Below are 11,862 nucleotides of genomic sequence, written 5' to 3'. Positions count from 1 at the left end.
GCAGAGGTTTGAGGGGGCTTATGACCACAGTCATTGTGAGCTTTGCTTTAGGGCCCAGAACAAGATGCACACTTGCTTCACCCTTTAGACCTGTGCGCTTGGCCTCTGAGGCCCTCCCTGGCTTGCACAATGACCAAGAAAGTAACATGTCCTCTCCTCTCTGGAAAACTCTGAAGTAGACCACATGGGCTGATTTCCATCAGGAAGGACTAGAGGGAGGGAAGGGGCTCGTTCTCACAAGAAGACCTGCTCTGGGGCAGCACATACCACAGCCACCGAATTATACTCCTGGGGTCACCCTAAACACAGCCAACCTTCCACAGCCCCCTCTAGGGACCTAGTTTTATCCTGTCATTTAAGCAGTCCTCTTTCCTGTGGGGAATGCCTCAATGTGGCGCCCTTGCAAAGGCCCTAGTCAAGGAGCATATGGGGCCTGTTTGTCCATGTGGTTCCTGTTTATCATTGTGGGCCCCACTTTGTCCTAGGCTGACCACGGGTACTGAGTGGGGCCTACCTAGGAATCCCATCCTTGGACTTGAGATCAGATCGCACCAGGACCTCTGTACTCCTGTGAGCCCTGGGAGACCTTAAGGCAGAGTAGCCAGACTCACTGCAACTTTGGATCATCTTGTAGTGAGTGCTTCAGGGAGTCCTAGGTATTTCCCTGCTGAGTAAGACCAGGGATCTGCCGAGGCCCTCAAGGAGAATCCAGGAGACCCCTGATAGAAGACACTTGGAAGCTGTTTCTGCTGTCAGCCCTGGTCCTGGGGAAGTCTGTGGACCAAAGCTGTCACCTTGGACTTCCTGTTCGAGGGAACAGGTGGGGATCAGAGGTGGCCCTTGCCTGAAAGATTTGTCTAGGATTCAGCCAATGCCTGTGAGGAGTTAATACAAAACTCTCCAGAATCCCCATGGTCCCCTGCTCCCTCTGCCAGCTTTGAGATACAGAGATACAGCCCAGGTGTGTAGAGGTGTGCTCCATCCTTACTCTTGTCTCTTCTCTCAGGAAGGTGAGTCATGGTAGGAGCTGTTATCCACAGAGCACTGGGCATCTGGTTACTGTTACCCAGAGGAGGTGTCCAGTGTCTGCTAGCAATCCAGGTGGCCTAGCATGGGAAGAAGAGAATGTGTGGAGGGGCCTAACATCGCCTCCAACAAGGGACCACACAAAGCCCTCGCGCCCTCGTTCTAATGCCGGGGAAGCCCTGGAAAGGTGGTTACTGTGGCTGGCTTATTTTTCTGTCTCAGGACTGTGGATAGGTGGTCTCATGGATGTGGCAGCCTTGAGTTCAGGGCCAGGCTGGCCTACAAAGCAAGTTCCAGAACAGCCAAGGCTACACAGAAAAACCCTGTCTTAAAAAAACCAAATCTTCCTCCTCCTCCTGCTCTTTCTCCAAGAAAATCATAGACATATATAGAAAAAGTGTGTGTGTGTGTATCAAAAATTTATAGCTTTCATTTAAATCAATCATCAGTTGTTTGAGTCTTTTGTTTTTGTTTGTTTGTTTAAGACAGTATTTCTCTCTGTTTAGCCCTGGCTGTCATGGACTCGCTTTGTAGACCAGGCTGGCCTCAAACTCACAGAGATACTCCTGCCTCTGCCTCCTGAGTGCTCTCATTACCTGGCACCTAACTATCAGTTTTAAAGTTAGGCTGTTTATCTGATTATTTTCTCTATGGCATTAAGAAATCCTTTCTCTGGAACTGAAGGGGCGTCTCATTGGTTAAGCACTTCTTCCAGAGGACTGAGATACAATTCCCAGCATCCACATGGTGGCTCGCAACTGTTTGCAAATCCAGTTGAAGAGGATATTACTTCTTCTGGCCTCTTTAGATACTACACACATGGAATACACAGATATACATGCAGACAAAACACCCATACACACAAAATAAAAATGGAAAAGTCTCTAAAAAACCTTGTGCTCCGTACTTGGAATTTTTTTTTTTAAAGAACTGCTAGTGCTCTTAACTGCTGAGCCATCTCCCAAGCACTCAAATACTGTGTGCTTAAAGGTACAGCTTTCAATGTGAATAATTGACTTTATATTTCAAAGACGTAAAGCCTTAAGTGATTTTTGATGAGAGTTTAGGGCTTTAAAATTATTTTTTGTTAGTTTAAGTTAGATTTGATAAGAACTTTGAAAAAACTGTTTTTTGAAGAGATCACTGCTATATAAACCATAGCATTTTGTTTTAATGTTACAAATATAAAGTAGACTCTGATAAAATGTAAGATGATAGCTATTATTATTAAAGACTTAATGACATAGCCAGTTTTATTACACACAGGTTGTTTACCTTGATTCTGAACCTTATGATTTTTTGAGATTATATTTCCTGTACTTTTGTAAGTGGAAAGGAAATTTAACATAAAGATATTTGACAAACATATATGCTCATCATTTCAAATGTATAATGGCACTAATTTTTTTTACATTTAACATTTGAATATTAGTATTGTTGAAAATAATCCATTGTATTTAATCTCATAGGATATTTTAGTGAAGGCTAAGCATTCTTGTTATTAAAAATAAAATAGAGGTATAATCTGAATAAATTAATTAAATAAAAAATAGAAAATAAAATAAAGTTATCATAGAAGACAATTTTTTTGAAAATCTGTGTATCCAATGTTAAATCTTGTGGATTAATGGAACTTTTGTCCTATGACTCTAAAAGTACTTTTAAAAAATATCCATAAGTAGAATTTTAAGGTTTTACAAAACATTTAATAGAAGCTTTAGTACCATTTTAATAGGTTTAAAGAAATTTCAGAATATCTTGGTTTGTAACTACTTGTTAGGCCTATATATGTGCATGAATATATTTTATATACAGGTATACATAATATATAAAATGTTTGAAAACACTTGCATTTACCTTTACACATATTTTAAGCCAGACATGCATGGGGGAAAAAACAGTTTCAAGACATAACAAAATGAATTTAAAAATTTCGAAGTTGGCCACAGTGTTTTTTTGGGGGGTGGGGCGGAGGTGGATTCTAGGGGCAGAATGAGTTTGATCCCTGCTGTCTTAAAATAGAATGATGTCACTGTTACAGAATTAGTAGAACTTTTGCATCTGGAAGGAGCTAGGAGTGATGGCACCTAAGCTTTGAAGTAGCCTTTTGTCAGTTTTTGCTATCTGAGGTCTTATGGAGCTATTCCCTTAGATCTCTCAGAGCCTCTGCATAATTTAGTCTCAAGATATGCCTGAAATCTCCCATGGCTGAGGGTTGCTTAGGTGGGGGTCTTCCAAGAGGCTTTGAAATGCAGAAACTGGCTTGCTAAAGATGCCCTTTGTGTCACAATAAAAAAGAGCTGGGAAGTAGTCAGGGTCCCAGGCTAATCCCCTCGCTGCTGAGAAGCCTGCCTTCTCCCTGCAGTGGCTCCCCTTTTCTTTTCTGGTTTATGTCTGGTGTCACCCAGAACACCACCAATACATCCTACAAACAATTAAACTAATAACAATTATGAACAAACATGGAAATTCCCTGAAAAAGGCTGAAATATGTTGAGTTCAAAGCCACTAAGTGGAGATACTAGTACAAGGCCTGTGGATTGGAAAGGGGGGCATCTGTTTTGCCTACTCTGAGCCCTCAAAGAGACCAGGCCAATTAAACTGTCTTTTCTTCCTATCTTCCAGCTCCCAAGTGTGCTTGGGCTCCTGGGAGGGTAGGCTCAGAGGAACCAGAAACTTGATTTATTGTCTCAAGTCACTCTGGGCTTAACCTTTTCCAGGCTGGGACTTCAGTCATTTGCCCATGTTGTTTCCCTCCTGATACTAAGTCTATCTTCCTGAAACAGAAGTGCTCAGCTGTTGGGCTGTTAGGCTCAGAGAAGATGGCTGTACCCATGGGCTCCTGGGCACCCTCTAGGCCCTTTGTCACTGCACTGATTTGCCATTCCGGTTAAGTAAGCAGGTATTCTCTTTTTGGAAGAAATGCTTAGCTGAATGCCTTGTTACCTGGGGAAAGTGTCTCTATACTCGCAAGAATAAGACTGTCTGTAGTAAATAGCCAGAGATGAAGCTGAGAGCAGGTATGGCACAATAAAGCAGACGTAAATAAATCACAGTGAAGGAGAAGTAGGGAGCAAAGCTACCCAGGCATTGCCTGGCTGACTCAGCATGGGAAGATGGCAGGTGTTAGGGCCCTCCCTGTGAGTGACAGAGTCTCCAGTCTCAGTGCCAGGTATCTGCCCATCTTGTCTTAGCAGCACATTTCTAGGAAGGCTAAAGGAAGGAAAAATGAAAGACTGGATGTGAGTAAGTGGATGGCTGCCATTGCAGGAAAGTCTAGGTGTGTGGGGCCTAGGCCAGTCCTGTGGATGGGCACTGCTTATTAATCAGTCTGCCTGTGGTCCGTTGTGTCTTTTATGTTAATCTGGCTGTGTCTGTCTCCACACGCCTACACTCCTGCCACAGTGGTACTCTGACATACTTCGGAGCTGCGGTTTTCATGGTCCCTTCCTCTCCCACCAAAAAGGACCCATCTGTCTAATAAGAGCAGTAAGCCGGATTCATAAATCAGCGCTGCAAGTTGGATATAGAGTGTCCTCCAAGTTTCCTGTGTTAAGGGCTTGGCCTGTAGGGTGGTACTATTGGGAGGTGGGATTCGGTGGGAGGCCTTGTGGGATGGCTAGGACAGAGACTGTGGGTTCGCAGCCCACCATATGCTTTGTTGTGCTTCTTGGCTTGCATATCAGCAGCTTTCTCTCCATGCATCCATGTGAGGACGTGGTTCCCCTCAGCAGAGGTTCCTAGGGATGCGACAACCAGCTTTGGACCTCCAGAGCCCAGAGCCAAACCAAAGTTTTCCTTTTAAATATCAGCTCAGATACTTCATTCCAGTATTATGAAGCTGCCTGACACCAATAGTAAATGTCACAGCAGAATAGAACTCATAGTTTTAAGAATTTGCCTAAGAAAAATGAAATTATTCTGTTATGTGAAGGACAAAGGCTGTCTGAGTGAAAAAATCTACAAGACTTCTTCAGAGACACTCCTGTGGCCTCAACCTCATTTCTTTAAGCTCTGAGTGCAGAGAATGAAGAGGAAACAGAGTCCTGAATGAAGGCTTTGGAAACACACTTAAAATCATCATAACAATGGCTGTCTTGAGTTAGCTTTAATTGTGGACTTGACAGAGCCTAAGGTTACCTGAGAGGGAAGCCTTTGATGATGAATTGTCTAGATCAGATTGGTCAGTAGCCATGAGGATGGGAGATTGTCTGATGATTAATCCATAGGAAGGCCCAGCCCTATGTGGGTGGGTCCATCCATTTAAAGGTGTTTCTGGGCTGGACAAGAAAAGCTGGCACTTGGGAGACAGAGGCAGGCAGATTGCTGTGAGTTCAAGGCCAGCCTAGTCTACAAAGTGAGTCCAGGACAGCCAAGGCTACACAGAGAAATCCTGTCTTGAAAAACCAAAATAAATAAATAAATAAATAAATAAATAAATAAATAAATAAATAAATAAAATACAAAAAGAAAAGCTAGCCAAGCAAGAGCCTGCACATGAGCTAGCTTCTCCGTGGTTTCAATGTTACTGCCCTGTTTTTCCTTCTTGAAGGTGTTTTATGGTTGGTAAATGCAAGGTATGAAGTTTGGAGGGTCTAAAGAATGTTCTTAGGTATCCAAGATAGGTAAAAATGCTTTAGATTTCTTCCTGTTGCTATGTTATTGTTATATTAACTAACTGTTCAGAGTTTTGGCATTTATCAGCGGAGCTCTGTCAGAAAGAGCTGTACGGCTTCTGTCTTTCCTAAGATCACTCAAAGACTATTCACACTTTTAACTCAAAGTTTTTTCCTAAGCCTCTGATATACTACAATACAAAATGTTATGTCTGCTGCGTTTTTCTGCAATGTGTATTTCACTGCAGATTGCAAACAATGATGATGCTAACATGTCTAAAACTTATCTCATTTTGTAAACTTAAAAGGATTCTTGGAAGCTACAGGGAATCCACTTCTCAGGTCGAATGGAACCCATATAAGTACTGCCAATCAACAGTCTAAATTTCACCCTATCACCTATTTCAACGGGTGTGGTGTCCCCCGCTTCCCTGGTTTTGGGACCCCCTCCCTAACTACCCAATTGCTGCCTTTCTGCACCCAACACCAAATGATTGGTGAGTTCCCCCTTCCTACTTGGCTTAAATACTTCCCTTTGTCTGAGAGACTGCTGGTACCTCTCTGGTTCACTGGGGCGCAGAGGTGCCCCAACTATGGTCTTTACAACTGCCGGTGGTCCATATGTTTTACATGAGAGAAGAATAAATAAAAAGTTTAAGAAATTACAAGAAGACAAAAACTACCATCTAACACTTCAACTTAATACAACTGAGTACTATTTAGGATTCTCTAGGTTAATAAGTAGTTGGGTGACCCCCATTATTTTTTGCCTGAGAGACCCTTTCCACAAAACAAAAGCAATGATGGACCTGTAGTGCAATTTGTCCTGTGCAGCTGGCCCTTTAAAGGGTCCCTTGTTTCTAGTCTCCTGGTCCTTTAATAATTATTAGAACTGCTTGACCCTATAACCATCAGTAGGGGGTGCAATAAAAGCCACAGAGATTGAAAAAGTGGGATTGAGTAGATAAGAAAAGGCAGTTGGTGCAGAATTGGACTAGTAGAGTGAGAAGAGAAGGCATTTGAGCTAGTGGAAGCGGAGCTAAGAAGACAGCCTAGAACATTTGTTATAGTTTGGAGCTGCTAGTATTGGGAGAACTGGCACTGTTTAAGCAGACTGTTGGGGAAATGAGGTAGTACCAGTTGGAATAAACATTATTCCAGGGCGTGCTCCCCGTCCCCACCCCTCTTCTCCTCTCCTAACTAGTATTAGGGATGAAACAAGGTGAGGAAGGGCGGGAAAAAGAAAAACCCACAAAGTGGAAAAGCCAAGTTACATGGGCTATCATTGGTTTTCTCCATTTGATCCCTTCTTCATTATAGATCCATCAGTGCATTGGCGTCAACTCGGTGCCTGGCCCCAGACTTGTCACATTGTCCCTTGGATGCTGTTCATACACTACATGGAATTTGAGTGCAATAAAGACATGGGAAAGGAGAAAGAGAGCCCAGACACTAAGCACTTACCATCACCACATTTATTTGTGCAATCCAGAAAACAGCTTGACTAAAGTGAACTTCAGCAAAAACATCATTTCCTGGAGTTTTCCTTTTCCCTAAAGGCCAAGGTTCATGAGGCTTTTTGGTTCTACTGACACAGCCACAGCACAAGGGATGCCCTCTGTGCCATCCTCTTCATGAGGCAAAGCTGTCTGGGTCTGTGTCTGGAACAAAACATAGTGGCCTGTGATCTGCATGTTAGTAGTGGCTTAGAGTCATCCTGAGATGTAGAGGTCCTTGATATCATTATACTAAGATGGTTTCTTGACAGGACCATTATTGAGTTGTTTTCTTGGTACTGTTCTCTGCAGAATTCATTCACTGCTGCATTCTTTACCCAAAGGGATCAGGTGCTCTGGGATGTCTACCTGGAATATGTCCTTCCCCCCTTTTCTAGGTATGGGCTCCACTAACCACCTGGGGTTTGAAATTGGAGTCAGATACTTCTGCTGCAGGTTGGTCAGCACAGCTTGAGTTTCCAGTTCCACAGCCTCATCAGTAGATAAGGTTTCTGGGCACGGCAAAGTCTCTCCAATGTCAACAAGTCCTGGGTATAAAGACAGAAACATATAGATGTATTCTCCTCTATACAACAAGGTTATCTTTATAACATCAGGGTCACTACAGAGTCAACTGATAGGGTATAACATATCACCAAAATGATAAGAAACAGGGATTATTTTTCACTGAATACTGGGGACACGACCAATTGAACTAGGGAATCCTAGGTGAGGCAGCCACAGGCATTGAGAGAGTGGCTTATCCTCAGTGACTCTCCCATTAGGGGACAGGTTGGCATTTACCTACAGAAAGAGAGCCAACCCTAGCCAGGAAGCCCAGAGTCAATAAGATTCCCAATTAGATCACCAGGTGACTGGATTAGATGTTGACTGGCGTCTTACCTAAGGTCCTTGTCACAGGCATAGAAGCCAGGCAGGAAGCTTTACTCTAGACAACACCCACTTATCAGTGTCTATGCTGACTGTCATAAGCTATGCCTTTTGCAGATATTCATGCATGCACAGTCCAATGGTACAAACAGATACTGACTTGACATGGGCTCTAACATAAACAGGATCTGTGGCCCAGAGTCAAGAGGTAACTACTTGAGTCTGTGGAACCCAGGCCTACGTACCCTAGCCTACTGACTCTGGTAGCCCCTAGAGAAGCTGCTTGGAAACTTCCGCCCACACTCTCTAGCTAACAGCAAAACAGAGCCATCAACCTATTAAGCAGCATCCTGTCAGAACTGTCTACATCATATTTGGTACAGCCTCACTTACCAGCTATCACCCCTCTGCCATATTTTTCTCCTTCCTGTAGTAAGGTCTGAATCTGTGTCTGGGACATTCCCAACCTTTCCATCAGCACCTCCTGCCATTCGTCATCTTCCCAGTCCCTCTGAGCAATGTGGATGGCAATGGTACATTTTTGAAGGCTGCTCAATAGTGGACGCCAACGTGTCTCAAGAGTCTTGACTCCATTTAAGATTAAACCAGCATAGGGCTGCCGGAAGGAGAGGCAGGGAAACTTCATTCTCCTTACAGTCTCTGAGCCTGAAAGCAGAAGCACATCACAGCTCAGCCCTTCAGGTTCCAGCACACCGGGCCTCAGTTGCCCCAGATGTTTCCCATGTGCCCTGAAACTCCACTGAACTTGATGGGCTTCCCGTCACAGAGGCCCAATGCCAATGGCTGAGATTAGGATGACACTGGTACATGTAATCTTTGGGATGCTCACAGAATAGGACAGAGACAGCTTGAGAAACATACTGGGAGAAAAGTGTGGTCAGTGCTGATGGAGGTCACTGGGCCTTAGGGGAAGGCCATCTTGACCTAGCCAGGCTTCATATCTGAGTAGGCTGGCTTTAGCACAGACGGGAAGTCTTAGCTTTCCTACTTTTTTCCCCTGTCTATTTCACTGCCACCAATACTCTTTGCTTTCTGGCCCTACCACTACAGGTCGTACAGGTCTAGAACTGTCGAGCTCCAATTGAGCTAGAAAACACTAATCCTTGAAATCAAAGTAAACCTTCCCATACATTGCTTTTGGTCGCGGTGCTTGTCAGCAATAGAGTGAAACTAGAACACTAACTAAGCCAGTTGTGTGTCAGCCAGGACCAGCTAGCACATTCATTCTGTCCTGCCAGTCTGCTCTTGCTCAGCATCGCTGTCTCACCATTCCACGAGAGGATGGTTCTGCTCCTGAGAACAGTGTCTGCACACCTTTTACCTCACAGTGAAAGTCCCTTATGTGAAGTAACACATGCCTCTGGGCTCACTCTACCTTCTTTACAGTGCTGGCCTTAACAAAGAATGAACCTGTGCATTTCACTCACAGCTTGATTCTGCAATCATGACAGTGGGAAGGTCCTTTCTTGCCTGGGATAAGGACGACCTGATATAGAAAGTTAATTCTGCAAGTGGTTCTCATTATTAAGCCAAGCATGCACAATCTAACATGAGAAAAATGATTCCATATAGAATATGATTGCATGGAAATTTGCTGAAGTGTACCGAATCCCAGTGCATTCAGTGTTATCTGGTATAAGAGACTGGGCATAATATCAAAGGCCACAAATTGTCACTCCTCATAGTCTGGGATTTCAGTGAGTTCATAGCCTAAAAGGAAGGAGGGACCAGTGCCTGTGGAGAAGCATATATGTTTTCCATCTATCCGCATCCACACTTAGGAAAGAGAATGAGGTGATGGCGAGACAGGGCAGGCAAAGACCGGCCTTGGGCTGGCTCTGCATTGCCTGGCCTTGCACAGTCCAGTCTGGGAACCGGGAGCCTGGGGTACCCTCATTTGACAGGGGCAAGATCATGGCTCTGAATCACAGGTTACCTGTTTCCTTTGCCTGCTGTGGGTCTTGCAGTCTTACTACTTAGCACTCTGCGCAGACTTGAGTTGACACACAGTCCTTTGCCTCCCAGCGTTCCCGGGAGACCTGCAGTACCAAAGGCTCCAAAGCGTGGGTGAATAACGTTAGCTCTAAAGAAAGGAAAGCTTTTAGATAGTTAATGCCTTAACACTAACGAGCTTTCTGGGACTTTAGCTCTGTCTACTTTAAGGTACAGACGCAGAGACTATCCACTCCCCTACGCACACAATCTTGCGTAAGCACGCACATGTCGTTTGCATGCTTAAACATTAGCAGCCAATTAGATTTACAGGCACCATTTATGCAACAGTGATAGGAAAGCGCCACACTGGATGCTAGAAGACCTTGTGGGACTTACCGTTTTCTTAGAGCAATTTGCAAAATAAAGCTGCTCCAGGGTCTATTATGAGCGGCTGGGAGGAGAAAGAATTGAAAAAAGGAACCAGGGGATTAAGTCTGATGAATCTGCAAAAACACACGGAAGTCGAAGTAGGGTGCCCTGCAGCAGGCGGAGCCAGGTTGGGGCTGTGACGGAAGAGGCTTGTTGAGGAGGGGCATGGACCTGGTCCAAAGCTGAGCTGTGTGAGTCCAGAGCTTAGGCATTGGGGTGGGGCAGGGCAGGGCTGTGAATTCGGAATGGGAGTTTGTACTCTGAAGAATTCCTTGGAACAGATTGCAATTGCCAGTGCTTGGAGGCTGGGCAGGGCAGTGACCAGAATTTGGCAGAGTGTGAGTGCAGACTTCGTGGGTGGAGCTACCGGGATGCTGGGGCGGAGCTTTGGACCCCAGTTTAATTTGGCCCAGATCTGCTTAAAGAGAAAGGAAGATCTGGGCTTGCAGAAACGAGAGTGGTGAACCAGACTGTCGTTCTCAGCAAGGTGGGCGGGGCTTCAAAAGTACCAGCCAGAGCTGTAAATGGTGAGATCATGTTGACAGAGCTGATCTTTTAGATCCTGGCATTATGGGATAAAATGCTATAGGAGAAGGGCGGGTTTGTGCGTGCTGAATTAGGAGTGGTGGGTGGGGCTATATATGCTGAGGCAGTTCAGTGATTGGTGACTTATGAAGAAGGAACAGAGCGTTGGATAGTGGTGTAATAAAGGCCCAGAAACTCTGAAAGAGGATAGAGCTGGTTGAGATACAGGGCAGGCTTGTGGGTGATGGATGGGGTTGTTAGTGCTGACTTGGAGCTCTAAAGTGCTGGCGGACAGCGAATTGTGAGGAATGACGGCAGGGCTGAGCTTTGAATCCTGATACAATGGTGACAGAAGACCACTGAAGGAATAGGACACTGCTGTGCATGCTGACATAGGCGTGCGGATTGCGTATGCTGTGAGCTGCGGTGTAAAAAGCGAGGGAGAAGTCTGGGTTACTGGCTTATTGTAGCCCAGAATCCCTGAAAGAAAAGGGAAGGGCCATTTGTGGTGATGCAGGAGTGGCAGGTCAGGCAGTGCTTTCTGAGTTAGTAGTGGTGGGTGGTACTGTATGTGTTGATGTCTGGTGGTGGGAAGGACTGGGCAGGCTGCGCTTGTGTGTGTGTGTGTGGATGGAGGGGTGGTAGGTGGTGCTGTGAGTGTCGTCCTAGGCACATAGGGTTTACAGCATACTGGAAAAGGGTTGTAGGTGTTAGCTTATGGAGGGGGAGAGAAAGACTCATGTAGGAGTGGTAGGCATAGTTGTGAGCGCTGATCTAGGTAAGCTGTGTCTTGAGAGTAACGAGGATGGTTGTTGATGGTAAGATATGAAATGGGGCTAGAGCTTTGGATACTGATACCATATGACGCAGGGTCACTGGAAGTGGAGGGCAGAGCAGTGCATGCCGAAACACAGGTGATTGGT

At 45.0% G+C, this 11,862-nt stretch overlaps 1 protein-coding gene across 4 annotated transcripts; it reads right to left on the bottom strand.

The window, feature by feature from the left end:
• Window positions 1-7,102: 7,102 nt before the first annotated feature.
• On the bottom strand, window positions 7,103-10,528 carry EOLA2 (endothelium and lymphocyte associated ASCH domain 2). 4 transcript variants are annotated; one of them, XM_084789126.1, is made up of 5 exons: window positions 10,382-10,528; window positions 9,987-10,133; window positions 8,423-8,695; window positions 7,557-7,686; window positions 7,103-7,303 (listed from the first exon to the last, which is right to left on the bottom strand). In XM_084789126.1, exons 3-5 carry the CDS (start codon window positions 8,673-8,675, stop codon window positions 7,228-7,230), a joined length of 459 nt encoding a protein of 152 aa, XP_084645252.1. In that variant the 5' UTR covers window positions 8,676-8,695; window positions 9,987-10,133; window positions 10,382-10,528; the 3' UTR covers window positions 7,103-7,227. The 4 variants fall into 4 exon arrangements, with proteins under 4 accessions (XP_084645252.1, XP_084645249.1, XP_084645251.1 ...); XM_084789123.1 differs by having other exon boundaries at window positions 7,103-7,686; window positions 10,382-10,524; XM_084789125.1 differs by lacking the exon at window positions 9,987-10,133 and having other exon boundaries at window positions 7,103-7,686; window positions 10,382-10,518.
• Window positions 10,529-11,862: the final 1,334 nt, after the last annotated feature.

The sequence above is a fragment of the Acomys minous genome (assembly GCF_964271855.1).
Source record: "Acomys minous genome assembly, chromosome: 7".
NCBI lineage: Eukaryota > Metazoa > Chordata > Mammalia > Rodentia > Muridae > Acomys > Acomys minous.
The sequence above is the reverse complement of the archived record's forward strand: the minus strand, read 5'-3'. Positions and strand labels throughout refer to the sequence as shown.